At 44.5% G+C, this 13,691-nt stretch overlaps 2 protein-coding genes across 8 annotated transcripts in view; one reads left to right on the top strand and one right to left on the bottom strand.

Annotated features, from left to right (window-relative positions):
- The window catches only part of EDRF1 (erythroid differentiation regulatory factor 1), a 42,888-nt gene extending 40,169 nt beyond the window's left edge, over positions 1–2,719 (bottom strand). For 2 of the 4 annotated variants that reach the window (XM_082721235.1, XM_082721237.1), the window contains exons 1-2: positions 2,484–2,714; positions 1,270–1,478 (exon numbers count right to left, since the gene is read on the bottom strand). In XM_082721235.1, coding sequence (XP_082577361.1) covers positions 1,270–1,478; positions 2,484–2,591 — 317 coding nt within the window. In that variant the 5' untranslated portion in view covers positions 2,592–2,714. Of the gene's footprint in view, positions 1–1,269; positions 1,479–2,483 lie in introns of all 4 variants that reach the window. The other 2 variants (XM_082721234.1, XM_082721236.1) reach the window with 2 other exon arrangements.
- Positions 2,720–2,993: 274 nt separating this feature from the next.
- Positions 2,994–13,691, top strand: part of LOC309859945 (uncharacterized protein) — a 28,472-nt gene continuing 17,774 nt past the window's right edge. For all 4 annotated transcript variants that reach the window (XR_014309052.1, XR_014309053.1, XR_014309054.1 and 1 more), the window contains exon 1: positions 2,994–3,131. The gene's annotated coding sequence lies outside the window, so the exon portion shown is untranslated. The remainder of the gene's footprint in view (positions 3,132–13,691) is intronic.

The following is a 13,691-nucleotide window of genomic DNA, read 5'->3' as shown; positions in this document are numbered from 1 at the left end:
CTCTAGGACTGTGCTGCTAGTTCATATACTACACTTTTAGGGAAAAAAAAGAACATGACCTCAATTCAGCCTAAAGGAAAAAAGAAAAAAAATGTTGTGTCAGGTGCCACGTGAGGCATGTCTACAATCTCTAAGCCTGAAAAGTGGCTGATGTCACCATTTTCCAGTCAGTAAATGGCAGAGGATTAGAACATTTACCTAGGGCTGCCTCACTTCAAAGCACGCTCTGATGATTGCCCACGCAGGCTAAGCAAGTTACTTAGCTTTTCTAAGTCTCAGTTCTCCCACATGGAAAATTAGTTAACAGAACCTAACTCAAAGGGTTGTTGTGAGAAGTCAATGAGATAAACATATAAAGTACTTGGCACACGTTTGCACAAATGTAACAATGTAACTAAAATTTAAATGACTTTACAATATTTAATTTAGTTGACTGATAACTGATTAAGCCATTCTTCTAAAAGAAAGTATCTTCTAAAACAAAATATCTGGACTATCTCCAACTTTTTGCTAGTATAACTAATGCTACAAACAACATTATGCAAATATGATTTTTACCTTTGGAAGCATTAGGAGAAGGTCTAAGCTACTAACTCATTAGCTTTTAACGTATTTATGGCTCTTGCTAGGTTATGTGGACATATTTTAGGTTCAGTCATACAGAGGGAAAAAAAGAGTATCCTACACATTAAATCGTCTACAAGATTATGAATGTTAGTATATGTTTCTCTGTAAGAACCCAGGCCACTCTCTCACACTTAAATACCACCAGCAGAACTTCCAGCAACTGTCTCAGCAAGTGTCAGAGTCAAGGGTGGTATAAGTCACTGAAAAATGTTCGGTTTCTGTATCAGGCTTTTTCAGATGAAATCATCCACCACCATTCAATGAAAAACTCTACAGGGCAGATTCCATAGTGTTAAGGTTCTCCTCCTCCTGTGCCACCCTGATTCATTGTATTCATATACTCAAAAGATACCGATTGGCTAAAAATTGAATGATACCCGGATTGAATTTAAATGGTCAAAACTCAGCTTTGTTAATAAACAGGCTGCAGACCTGAAAGAAGCACATGCACCTGACGTCTTCACATGAGAATACAATCCCACTGTGGGAGGAAGGGACTTTGAAAGTCAACCTTTTTCTCAAGAGAAATCTCACCAAGATGGTGAGCATTACAACTTAAACCGAAAAAGCAAACATCAGAGTCTGGGGGCTGGCAGGGAGGCTGTCGCGAGTCAGGAAAAAATGTCACTGATGGGTATTTACCTTGAAAATGGCTTGCTCTTCTTACTATTGCCAAGAATGGTAGTTCCTGCCGGCCCTAGTTTGGCACTCTCTCTTAACCAGTTGGCAGGTGGGAGTTTCAAGTCTGTTTTCTCTTCAAGGCGTGCAAATGCTGTTCGAGGAGGGGCCGAAGAGTATTTCACCACAGCTCGGCTCTTCACTTCATTGCCTCCAAGAAATAAAGCTGATCCCTAATTAACACATGGAACGAAACTTTAATAACACTGCTAGAAATTTAAAATACCACCTTTATAAAAAGAAAAAAAAAAACCCACATCAGGCTTCACAGGAATATATGCCACACCCTTCCAACAGCAGTAAACGCAAGCATATACTGTCACATTTACTTAGCTCTTTTTCACACAAGTTCAAAGAAAAACTCGAGTCAGGAAGCGCAATGTTTATGGTGATCAGCTAAGACAGTGGACAAGCAAAAGCCAAGGACAGTCAATAGAATCCCAAAATGCGAAATTTGGTAAAAGCCTCTGTTTGTTATTAAAGATGAACTATTTTAATTTCAGTAACATATCATTTAGAATGTCTTTTGTGGTAGGATATCTGCGGCGGTTTTGTTTTTAAGCAACCTCTACGCCCATCGTGCGGCTTGAACTCACGACCAGGAATCCCTCGCTCCACTACCTCAGCCAGCCCGGCGCCTCTCGGGCGTTCCGGTTTTCAAGCAAACGTTGAGGAGCTGGTTCGCTGGGTCATTACACACTCGGAGCCTCTGCCTTCACAGGAAGGCGCTGGAGGCGCCTCACACTCCTCACCTGCACACCCCCGAGCAAGCTCCGTGTGCGAGTTCACGATCTCAGCCTTCCCCCCAGTCCCTTCTCGGCCGGGCAAATACTATGAACCCTTCAAGGGTTACCTCGACCCCGTTTCGCTGGGCGCCCCCCGGCACCCGCTCGTCTCCCCGCAGCTCTGCACGACTGTGCCACACTGTGCAGCCACGCATTCCCGCTCCGGGACGGCCGCTCGTCGGGTATAACCGAGTGGGAAGCCAGAACTGCTTTTGACACGAGTGACTTGGATGCAAATACCCGAGCGCCAGGTCACCGACACGGGGGCTTCCACTCCGGCTGGCGGACTGTCCGGGAGACGCACAGAGCCACCGGGAACCGTAACATGCCCCCCTCGCCGAGCGGGCCCGCAGCCCCCGGAGCCCTGCAGGTCCAGCCCCGGGACCGACTCACCTGTGCAGAAGGTTCCTCGGATTCTCCCTGGGACAGGAGGCTGAGCCCTTCCCGAGCAGCGGCCCCGGCCGGCGGAGACTCCGCTCCACCCTCCTTGGAGTCCCCCATCACCTCGGCCCGGGGCAGACGAGGCGGAACGGGATCCGAGGAGGCGCGACAGAAACCGGGCCCAGCGGCGCCGCAGCACAGCGAAGCAAGCGCCAGAGACGCCCCCGCTCACGGAGCTTCCGGTCTATGACCGGAAGGAGGCGCGGTGACGCGCTCAAATCTCGCGATCTTTGTGCCCGAGGCCCGGCCCCGTCTTCCCCGGTGGAAGCCACCTTCGCGGCGACGGCAGGAGGTGTAGTGCGCCTGCGCCTGCGCCGGACGGAGGCTCCTCAGGGGACCACGTCTCGCGGTAGCTGATTCCCAGGCTCCACCCCTTGCACGCCTCCAGCCTTTGTTGGCAAACAGTTCTGGCGACCCGGGGTCGGGGACGTCTGCTTCGGCGAGGTCGTCGCAGCGCGGTGTACGGCGCGCAGTCCTGTAACCAGCCGTTCCAGTTAAATAAAGTAGCGAGGTGTGAGCGCTCCTGCCTCCGCAGCCTTCGGTGCCCCACCGCTTACAGACGGGCTCGCAGCCCCAGGAAGGGAGCGATCAGGGGCGCAGGTGAGGGGCAGTGCAGGCTCCGGCGCGCCCCGGCTTGGCGTCCTGCTCGCGCATCACAATGCGGGTTTGGGCCCGTGGCCCCGAGGGTCGGACTGGCGGCCTTCCGCCTTTACGGAACCGACGCGTTTCGAAGGCGGTCGCACCTCCACAGGGTTTTTCCAGGTGCCGCGCTTGCCTAGTGACTCGGGAAGCGCGGGCGGAGAGCCTGCCAACTAGTCCGGCCCCAGGGAGCTAGCAAAGGGCTCTCTGGGTGGTCCTGGGGCTTGTCCGGCGTTAACGCGCGCAGGAGACACCTGGAGATCTAGTGGACTTGCAGATTCTGACTCAGTAGGTCTGGGATGGACCTGAGATTCTGCATTTCCAACAGACTCCCAGGAGATGATGCCAGTGCCTACAGTAGTAAGGACGTAGAGGAACAGCCAGCGCCCTGTGAAAGCTGGGGAGACGCTAGGATCTCTTCTGCTCAGAATCCGCATCTACTGCCATATCAAGCAGAAATGCAGCCACATGCTTCATAAAAAGTCGCTTAGTTTTGTGGCAAAACATTGGAAACTTTTTGAAAAATTAATTTTGCCTTGCAGTATTTGGCTATCTCAACTTGTAACTTACATTGGGCTCTGATAACTGTGTGCATAGTCACACGTCCTTGTGACTGAGGAAGCTCAATTTGCAATTTGTTTTCAAATGTACGGAAACGTTCTTATGAATTATATTTAACAGTAAATTATACATAATAGTACATTTTGTAGACACTTCAACATGTATTGATTTTGATTTTTTTTTAATATTTTGTAAAGTCCTTTTCTTGCAGGGCAATACATTTATTGTAAAAAAATTGAACACAAATTATCTAGCATTAGGAAGATGATTAAGTCTTTTTTGGTATAGAATACCTTTTTTTTTCCTTTAAAAAATTTATTTATTTATTTGACAGAGATCACAAGTAGGCAGAGAGAGGGGAGCAAACAGGCTCCCTGCTGAGCAGAGAGCCCAACCTGGAGCTTCATCCCAGGACCCTCGGATCATGACCTGAGCCAAAGGCAGAGGCTTTAACCCACTGAGCTACCCAGGCACCCCTGGTATAGAATACCATTAACTTGTGCAACTATTAACTTCTTTTTCAGAAATGTTCAAGAACATTTCAATTGCACATATGATGGTAAATGATAAAAATTTAAAAAGCAGATATGTATTATGATCCTAATTTTTAAAGGCTATCTTTTGCCTGTGTCTGTGTCCATAAAAAGCCTCTGAGTGGTAAGATGAAGTGATTTAAAATCAATTCTTTAAAGTTTAGTTTTCCATTTTTCTTTCTGATTATGCATTATTTTATCATAAAACATAATTTTTATTAAACTTATAATTTTTTGTAAGAAGGGATTTTCTGAGGTAGCAGTAATTCTTATTTTCAGGACTCAAATATGTTTCAGGCTTCCCGAGAAGCAGGTTCCTGAACCCTTGGTGATGTTGCTTAGTGGGAAAATGTGCCAGAAATGGCCTGTGAAAAGGCAGAGAGGGGGTGCCTAGGTGGCTCAGTTGGTGAAGCATCTGATTCTTGATTTCAATGGCTCAGGTCATAATCTCAGGATTGTGATCTCAAGCCCTGTGTAGAATTCCTCATTCAGCATGGAGTCTGCTTGAGAGTCCCTCTCCCCTCTGCTCCTTTCCCCCAACACTCTCTCTCTCTCAAATAAATATTTTAAAAAGAAGAAAAAGAAACAAAGAAGAAAGAAAGAACGAAAAGGCAGAGAGGAATGAAACAGAGCCAGAAGTTCAGCATAGAAAAAGCAGGTCAGCTACAAAAAGGGTCCTGGGGCAGAGAGGGTCTTCAGGGTAGCGGGGTTACCAATGAGTGCCAGGACCTGAGGAAGACTGGTTTTCCTGAGACCGCTCCCAGAACTAGAACCAGCAAAGTGTAGACAGTAACGGAGGGGGATTCCTGAAGGCACAAGAGAAATCGGGTACATCTCAGTTATAGAGAGTTAATCCTTTCTTCTAGCTAAGTGCTTGTTAATTGCTCTGTTTTCTTCCGTACAAACACTTTTAAGTGCTCTGTGTGTGTGTGTGTGTGTGTGTGTGAGAGAGAGAGATCGTGAGTTATCATTGTTTCTGATGTAAGTGATTGAAATTTAATGTTGTGGGTAACATGGATCCTTACTTTCAGAATTTCACATTTTAAGAAGCTTATTTATGTTTCTTTTTGTATGGTATCTATGTCTGCCTTCTTCCTCCTTCCCTGTCACGTAGCTTCCGCCCAGCTCAGGATGTGCTCGTCACCTAGGGCCTGCTCTGCTTTGTTGGTAGGTGTCCGTTCCTATAGGCAATCAGCACTCTTGGGTGTTTACCGGGCTCCCCAGCATCTGATGTTTTCACCACTTAGGAAATGTTTGTTGAATGAATCAAGGGCTTACAGTTTTCTGCTTCAGCGGGTTGTTCCAGCAGTCTGCATTTCTGGTGTTTCCCCAGGCTTAGGACATCGTTCCCTTCCTCACCTGGTTTATTCCTCAAGACTCATCTCAGATATCGTCCCTAATAAGTCTCTCCTGACACCTTTCCCTCCTTAACCCTTAGGGTCCCTTTCTTTGTTCCCAAAGTTTGTATGTCGCTTTACCCTGCACTTGCCGCTTTATAGAAAAACTAGCTGTATGTATTTGTCTCTCTTGCCACCTGTGAGCTCCTCCAGGGCTAGCGTCCCATCTGATATCTGTTTTACCAACACTAGGCATAGCACCAGCCCATTGAACTGTTTTAGCCCTTAGGCAATGTAGGTAAAATAACTAGTATGACAGGCTTTTAAAATGCTTATCAAAGTGTTTGAGACATAAAAACAGTGTTGTTGGCTCCAATTTTTTTTTAATCTGCAAAATCAAAGCTGAAAAGGTTTAATGAAGTCTCTCCAAATTATTGTGGTGTCAGTCACTAATTATTAAAGTTAGTCTTCACAGCCGTTCCATTCTGAAACAATCCGCAGGTTAGACCGCACTTCCAAATCGCATTCTCCCAGCACACGTTATGATTTCAGAGAAATGCCAGACATAAATTTGCTCTGTTACTCACAGCACACAGTGTTTCCCAGAGCAACATTAGAAATCTTGTCAAAAATGTTTACAGTCAAAAATATTAACTGCCTGGGTGGGTCATTCGGTGAAGCAGGTGCTTTTGGCTCAGTCGTGATCCCAGGGTCCTGGAATTGACTCCTGTATGGGGCTCCCTGCTCTGCGGGGAGTCTGCTTCTCCTACTGCCCCTCCCCCAATTATTCTCTCAATCTCTCTCTCAAATAAATAAATAAATACGTAAATAATATCTTTTTTAAAAATGTTATGGTTCTATGCAAGGGAGATATGCCTAGGAACTGGGAGTTCTGCCCACAAAACAGAAAACATGCAGGGACCACTTAGAATGGGGCTCGTGCCTTGCAAGGTGCCCTGCATGACCTAGTGTTTACAGCTACCCACCTTTACTTGTTTACTTTGCCTACAGAGCCTTGGAAGTCCCTGGGTTTCTGACTCCTTGTTCTGGACTTTTAGAAGAGACTGAGATGATCTGAGCCAAACCCATCCCTCTGTAGATGTGCAGTGCACTCCAGAAAGGAGGACAGAATTGACTTGTTGAACATCACACAAAACTAGTTTAACAGCAGAAGGGGTTGAGTCCCTGACTCCCACGTAGTCTTACAGAAAGTTGAAATGCAGACACAGGCCACCAGACCTATAGTGTGTCTCAAAATCCCCCAAGGAACTTGTTAAACCAGCAGATCCTTCAGCCATCTCCAGATTCAAAATTGGTATTCTAAGGTAGTGCCGAGAATCTGTATTTTTAGCAAGATTCCTGCATCTGACCACTGCTGCTGGTGACCACAGTTTAGAACAGTGATCTCTACAGACATTCTGCTGGCTTTCGGGAAGCACCAGAACTGCTGCTTTTTAATCTGAAACCTAAAGAAAGATTAAGCCTCCTAGTACTTGATATGCAGACTGAGGCAGGCACCCTTCCTTGGGCCATGGTCAGATGGTTTATCAGTCACGGAAGATTGGGTTTTGCAGCCAAAACAAGCAATTCCCAAATGCAGTGACTTACAAATAGGGTCCCCAGGTGAAATTCAGGATGGTAAGTTACATTTGAATTTCAGGTAAACTGTGAACAAATTCTTAAGGCTAAGGACATCCCAAATATTTAGTAGAAGTGTGTCCCAGGCAGAATTTGGGACATCCTTGCACTAGTCCTCATGATCTTTACTCTGTGAGCCAGACTGATGAGACCACCCTGAGCACTGCCTGTTGGAGAGGTACAACCAAGAGAGGTACAACCTGTAAACCAGTTCCCAAAGCTTCTGGTCAGGGACACACATACACAAACACCCCCCCCCCACACACACACACACCAAACCAAACCAAACAAACAAAAGGAGTGACAAACATCGCTGCCACTCACCTTTTTTTTTTTTTTTTTTTTTGCCAAAACGAGATACACGGCCAAGTGTAGCACCCATGTGGTAGGGAAGACATACGCCCCAGCAAGGGGCACTGGGTATCTGGGGACCACTCTGTAGTATCCCAGTTTATGGTGGCTCAGATGGGTTATTAGATACTGTCCACATGATTAAATCTGGTGACAAAACAAGGCCTTTAGGACAATCTTTTCAGAATTCCATGATGAGAGGCGACCTTGAAAATCTTATATACCACACACAGTTTATAGATCATCGCATGGCAAAGCACTTAAAAGAATTGTCAAGCTTAGAAAATAAGTTACTATATTTTATAAAAAGTGTCACACATTTCCTCATCCTTTTCCGTGGTGACAAGTAGCCATCATTAAGATGCTTTAGTTGGAAATTTCACAAAAATAGACAAACTTGATCTGTCCCTTTGAAAGAAAGGTGATGGTTTAACAGCAAATGAGAAAGACTTTATTTTTTTTTAACTTTATCTTATGGAGAGAGCACTTTTGAAAATAGATGTTTGCAAATCTTCCAACATTGTGCGCTTTTGTTGCTGAAAATGACCTATGCTGCTTATTAAAAATTAATGTCTACAGTCAACTTAAGAGCTGAAATGTCTCACCTCTTTTACAAATCTTCCGAATGGAGTTTGTTTTAAGTATACCGAGGAGAACAGGGCTGCAGGCCTGGTTTACCTTGGGCAGCATCTATCCAAAGGGGGACAGCAGAGCTGAATGCATATGGAGACAGCAAGTCCCCCGTGGTTCTCAGCCACACTCTCAAGGCTTTGGGAAAACCTATCCACATCTTAATTGTTTTCCTCAATACCACTTCTTGGCCTACTCAGAATGCCCAAACTGATCTCTTTGTCATCCACCAACTGATTTGTTTACCCCAAAAATGTGCTGCAAGCTTCACTCTCCCTAGTTGCCAGCAAGAGCTTTCCTCTCCCTCTCTCAATCTCTCTCTTTCTCTCTCTCTCATTCTGCCTGTTTTTAATCTTGTTCCTTGAAAACAGTCTGTTGACCTTTCTTCCTCAGGAATGAATAAGTAAACACATTGCATGTAAGACAATTTATAATCTCTGAATTATTCCTTGAAACCATATAGCTGGTGTGTAGGAAAGATGGATGGACTCAAAGAAGATGGAAATGTAACCAAATTTCAGCTACAATGTTTGCCTCATGTGCGGATACAGTTGAAATGACAGTTTGGCTTGGAAAGCTCTGAGACAATGGGATTCTTCCTAGTTCGTTTATTATCTTTTGAGCTATTTTAAGTAATGACAATCATTCAAACCCTGTTTTAAAATAAACTGAACTTAGAAGGACACTTCAAGTTGTTCAGTCACCAAGCTTTCAAACTAGAACCACAAAAATAAACCTCTTTGACCACTTTACTCTCTTTTAAAGAATATTAGTAGAACAGAACTCATTTGCAGTTAATAAATTAAAATATGTTAAATATTGATTATTTTCTACTTTTGTGTTTTGATGTTAATGTATTACTGCTATGATGGAATTTACAAATTATATCACATACTTTGGGGCTGCGTGTTCAGAACATTTTGAAACTAATAACAGTGTGTGATAAGAAAGTTAGTAGAATGCTGTTTTTAGAAAGACTATTTTAGACACAGCATGGTACCAAAAACCACATGCCAGCTGCTCTTTAAGTCAAGAACAGTTATCAAATAAGTGATCTGTATTTTCCTTTACACTTTAATCTGACAAGAGTAGAAAAATTTTAAAGTGTAAGACAATGAAAACTTAGAGGTACATTTTACCAGTGTAATAGCAACACCCTCTTGGTGAAAGCTACACGGTAGCTTGTTTAATTTAGGTGATAATTATTTAATTGCTCTTCTGTAGACTAATAACATTTAAGCAAATTATTTGAAACTCTTCAGAAGCCATTTCGATTGCACTTTCAGGGGTTCTTTTTCTAGATACTGGAAGAACTGAAATTCCTTCGTAAGCTGCTAGCATCGACTTTCAGAACACAATGCAAGTGGTTGTAGGGACAGGTTGTCTGTGCTACGTATTACTTTCACAGCAGACGTGTTCTTAGCCTTTGTGAGTTTTATTCTCCGAAGCTGCCTGGAACCCTAAATGAATCCAAAGAACAGATTCAAAGTCACTAACGTCTGCTCTTAAGACCACTCGTTGGTGGCTGGAGCCTGAGGGGTTCTTCATGCTGTGCACACTCCTTCGCACTTTCGAGGAAGAGTGAGAAGAAAGGAATTCTCAAATGAACTTTCAAATCAATCCCATAGTCAGGCACTGCCTGTGGGTCCCCTTTGCCTTTCTAGTTAAGGGTTTGACCTTTGCAGACCCTAATGAATCATTTAGCTATTAAGCAGTGACACCAGTGGACAGAACAAAAGGAAGGTATCACTTAGTGCCAAAGCATCAGATGTCAAAGTCACTGACTGGACAGACCTTTTAACTAAACATTTCTGTATTTGTCTTCTCATGGTCATGGAAAAGATATACTTTACTTTCTCGGTGTCATGCAGTCACAAGGCACCCAGTAACAGAATCCATTGCACGCGGACGTTGGTCTGAATGATAACCACTGGGTGAACCATGGGTGTTATCCACATATGACAATTTTTTACATATTTATTTACATTTTTTCTCCCTAGGAAATGGAGCCGGAATCCATAGATGTCATTAGCCATCTGCACACTTTTATTTACTACCCAGAAGGCAAGGATATTGAATTTTTAGAGTGTCTGGACTTTTGTTCTTTCTTATCACAAATGACTTGGGGAGCTCTGGCCATTCACGTTTACCCTGAGTTGAATGTGCCAGTCAAAGCTTTGCTTCCTGGAGTGCTTTGAGATTCTGGTACAAAAGGCATTTTATAAACACAAAGTAGAAAAGCATCATTTATATTCATTTGCTGCTGTGGCATTTCTCTCTGGAATCTTCCTCCTGTCTGTCAACATTGTGCAAAAAGACTGGCCTCATCTACATTACAAATATCATTCTTTTAATGGTCTTCTGGAAGTAGGAAAGAGCTAGCACGAGAGTGGAAAGAGAAACTTGAGCTGTCCTGTTGGAGGCTGTCAGGCTTGTTTATCCCGGAGACTGGTTGGACATCATCAGCGTGGCTGTCATGACCTGTTTAGGGAAGACTTGAGTAGGAAAGCACGATGGCGTTCTGTGCATCTTGGCTGCAATGAATGTTATGATCTGACTGTCGTAACTCACTGGAAAATCACAGCCAGGGAGATGATCCTCAGAGGGCTCCTTTATAATAGAACTGGTCTTTCTGGGTGGAGGGTGGTCTACGCCAGCCTCCACTACTATGGGAAGCCTTCCAGAGTGGAGAAATTTCCACTGAGGTGTCTCCTGGAAACTGTGGCAAGTTCTTTCTCATAGGGGACTGTACTTGGTGTGATTTAAGAAACATCAAGGACTTTATGTCCCAGAAGATCTCCATGTGTGACTTATCACACCCACGGGGTAGGGTTTGCCAACCAGATTGGCTGAAGTAGAGACTGGCTCCAAGGGGCTCTCGTTCCCGTCTAGGAATGTCCTAGAACGTGGGGCAATACGCAAGAGGCAGAGCCTGGGATGGCATTACTTGGGCCAAGGGTCTGAGCGTGAGAGCCATATAAATGAGCGGGGGCATGTATAGATTTGGGAGGAGGCTGGACGACAGGGTGTGGCCACAGGGAAGGATGGTACCCGGAGGGAGAGACCTGCATCCCAAGCTTTCTCTCATACCTGGGCCCGGGGCCTCCTCTGTGTCTGCAAACCAACTGTTACTGCTTCTTCTCCTTTGCCTTCTTCTTCAAATATTTTCAATTTTCAAATATATACCTAAGTAGAGAGAGTGGGAAAATGAACCTCTGTGTACCCGTCACCATCATGCACCTTGAACAATTACCGACACACATCTAGTCCGCCTCCACCCGCAATCCTCCCCTTCCTCGAATTATTATTGGAATCAGTTCATTCTTCATCCCTTTTAATTTAATCTTCGGTGTTGCATTTTTCTGGCCATTTTTTTCTGTCAATCACTGTCTTAAGTCAGTCCACTGAGTTGGCACTGAAAAGACACATTTCTTAAGAGAGCCCTGAGCAGTTCTGACACAAGTGTTGGGATTGAGCAAACAATGTAGCTTCATTCATTTCAGACATTCACTGAGTCCCAGAAACAATGCTGGGTTAAAGACAGTCGCAGCACAGGGCTCCTGACCTCAAGGGCTTATGCTCTAGCTCTGGGAAGAGGACAAGGGCAGTAGCAAGTGCTCAGTAGTAACGGGTGAATGTGAGTCCTGATATGATAAAGGAGAAGTTCCAGGTGTGGTAGAATTGCCAAGGTGTGATCATTACACTCGGCTGCGGGGGGGGGGGCGGTGACTGTGGAGGGTGGTCAGGAATGGCCGTGGAGCCTGGGGTAGTTGGGATTTGGAAGGTTGGGCAGGGTGTGGGATGGTAAAGGAAAAACACTAGCCAAAGTGTAGAGATGGGAGCAGCCCAGGCAAGGGGGAGGGGACAAGAGCATCCCCTGTTGACTGGTACATGCGGTGTGTGGTACTTGGTGGGAGAGATGGGGCAAAGGACGGAGTGCAATTAATTCTTGCTAGGTGAATAACTAGGCCGTTCTTCTTTCTTTTCTTTCTTTCTTTCTTTTTTTTTTAAAGAATTCATTTATTTGAGACAAAGAGAGAAAGAGAATGAGCAGGGGAGGGGCAGAGAGAGAGGCAGGATCCCGGCTGAGCAGGGAGCCCAACTTGGGGCTGGATCCCAGGCCTCTGGGATCATGATAATGGCCCGAGCTGAAGGCAGATGCTTAACTGACTGAGCCACCAAGGCGTCCCTAGACCATTCTTATTTCTAAGTAAGGAAAAACAAAACTGGGTTTCTAGAAGAATGGGTATGAAAAAGAAACTCCAGACCATGATTAGGAAACCAAAAGAAATCAAGGTGGGCTTAATGGAAGTTGGCAGGAATAACAAACGGTCAGGGAACTGCCCCAAATCAAGTAGGCTCCGAGTCCACCAGCCAAGTGACACATTTTCTAAACCTAGAAATGGAGCTTATTTGTGACTTCCTGTTATCTACAATGTAAGATAAGCCATAGTCCTTTTCCACTGAGTTCTGAGAAGATACAGTTTTTGCCTCTGAAATTAATATACAGGCAAAAAATTCTTACTGTTGCTTCCATGTGAAGGATAGCAAAGATGGTGAGCTTTGGTGAAATGTTCATATTTTGTAAATAAAACAGAATAGTAACTTGATTTTTTAAAAGTAATATTTTCATTACAAATGTAAGCACTTATATTAGAAAATTCAAACAGGAGTGCAATGCAAAAAGGCAAGAACATGCATTGTCCTCTTATCCAAAGAACATAATTTTTAATATTTCAGTGTCATATAGTGATTTTGAAACATGGTTTCAAATGGAATGACTTCAACTCTTTATCCCTGTTCCTCCCCCCTGGCCGCATTCATTGTGCTTATCAAGGAGCTTTGACATTCAATATTTCTATCTCTGTTGACTTTAAGAGTCATTCTCCTTTGAACTCAGATTTCAGATGGGATACAAGGGATCATCAGGATATTAAGTGAGAGCTAAAGTTTATTTTCAGATATGCATGAAACCACTTCTGTGCCTGTTTTTTGGGGAGGGAGACTGGCAGGGTTTGGGGAAAACTATACATGGAGTTCTGCATAGCATATAGTGAAATATCTCAAGTTATATATTAAACCAACAAATTATGAAATAAAACACATTCTATCCTCCTTCCTTAACTGTACACTTTTATCACAGCCACCCCTTGCCAACTATTAAAATACTTCTGTACTTTTTTTTCAGGGGGAGGGGCAACGGAAGAAGGAGACAGAGAATCTTAAGCAGGCTCCACACCCAGGGGAGCCCAATGTGGGGCTCAATCTCACAACCCTGAGATCATGACCTGAGCCAAAATCAAGAGTTGGATGCTTAGTTGACTCAGACACCCAGGTGCCCCTAAAATATATTTTATCCTCTCACCTTTCCAACAGATGCCCCTTGGCCACCCCTTGGGCACAGGGGTGGATACACCAGGTGTTTTGGGGGACAGGCTTAGGAAGCAGCCTCCATGGACCCCAGAGTAGGC

This window comes from Mustela nivalis (genome assembly GCF_964662115.1).
Source record: "Mustela nivalis genome assembly, chromosome: 2".
In the NCBI taxonomy this organism is placed as follows: domain Eukaryota; kingdom Metazoa; phylum Chordata; class Mammalia; order Carnivora; family Mustelidae; genus Mustela; species Mustela nivalis.
Note: the sequence above shows the minus strand (reverse complement) of the source record. Positions and strands in the feature narration are given on the sequence as shown.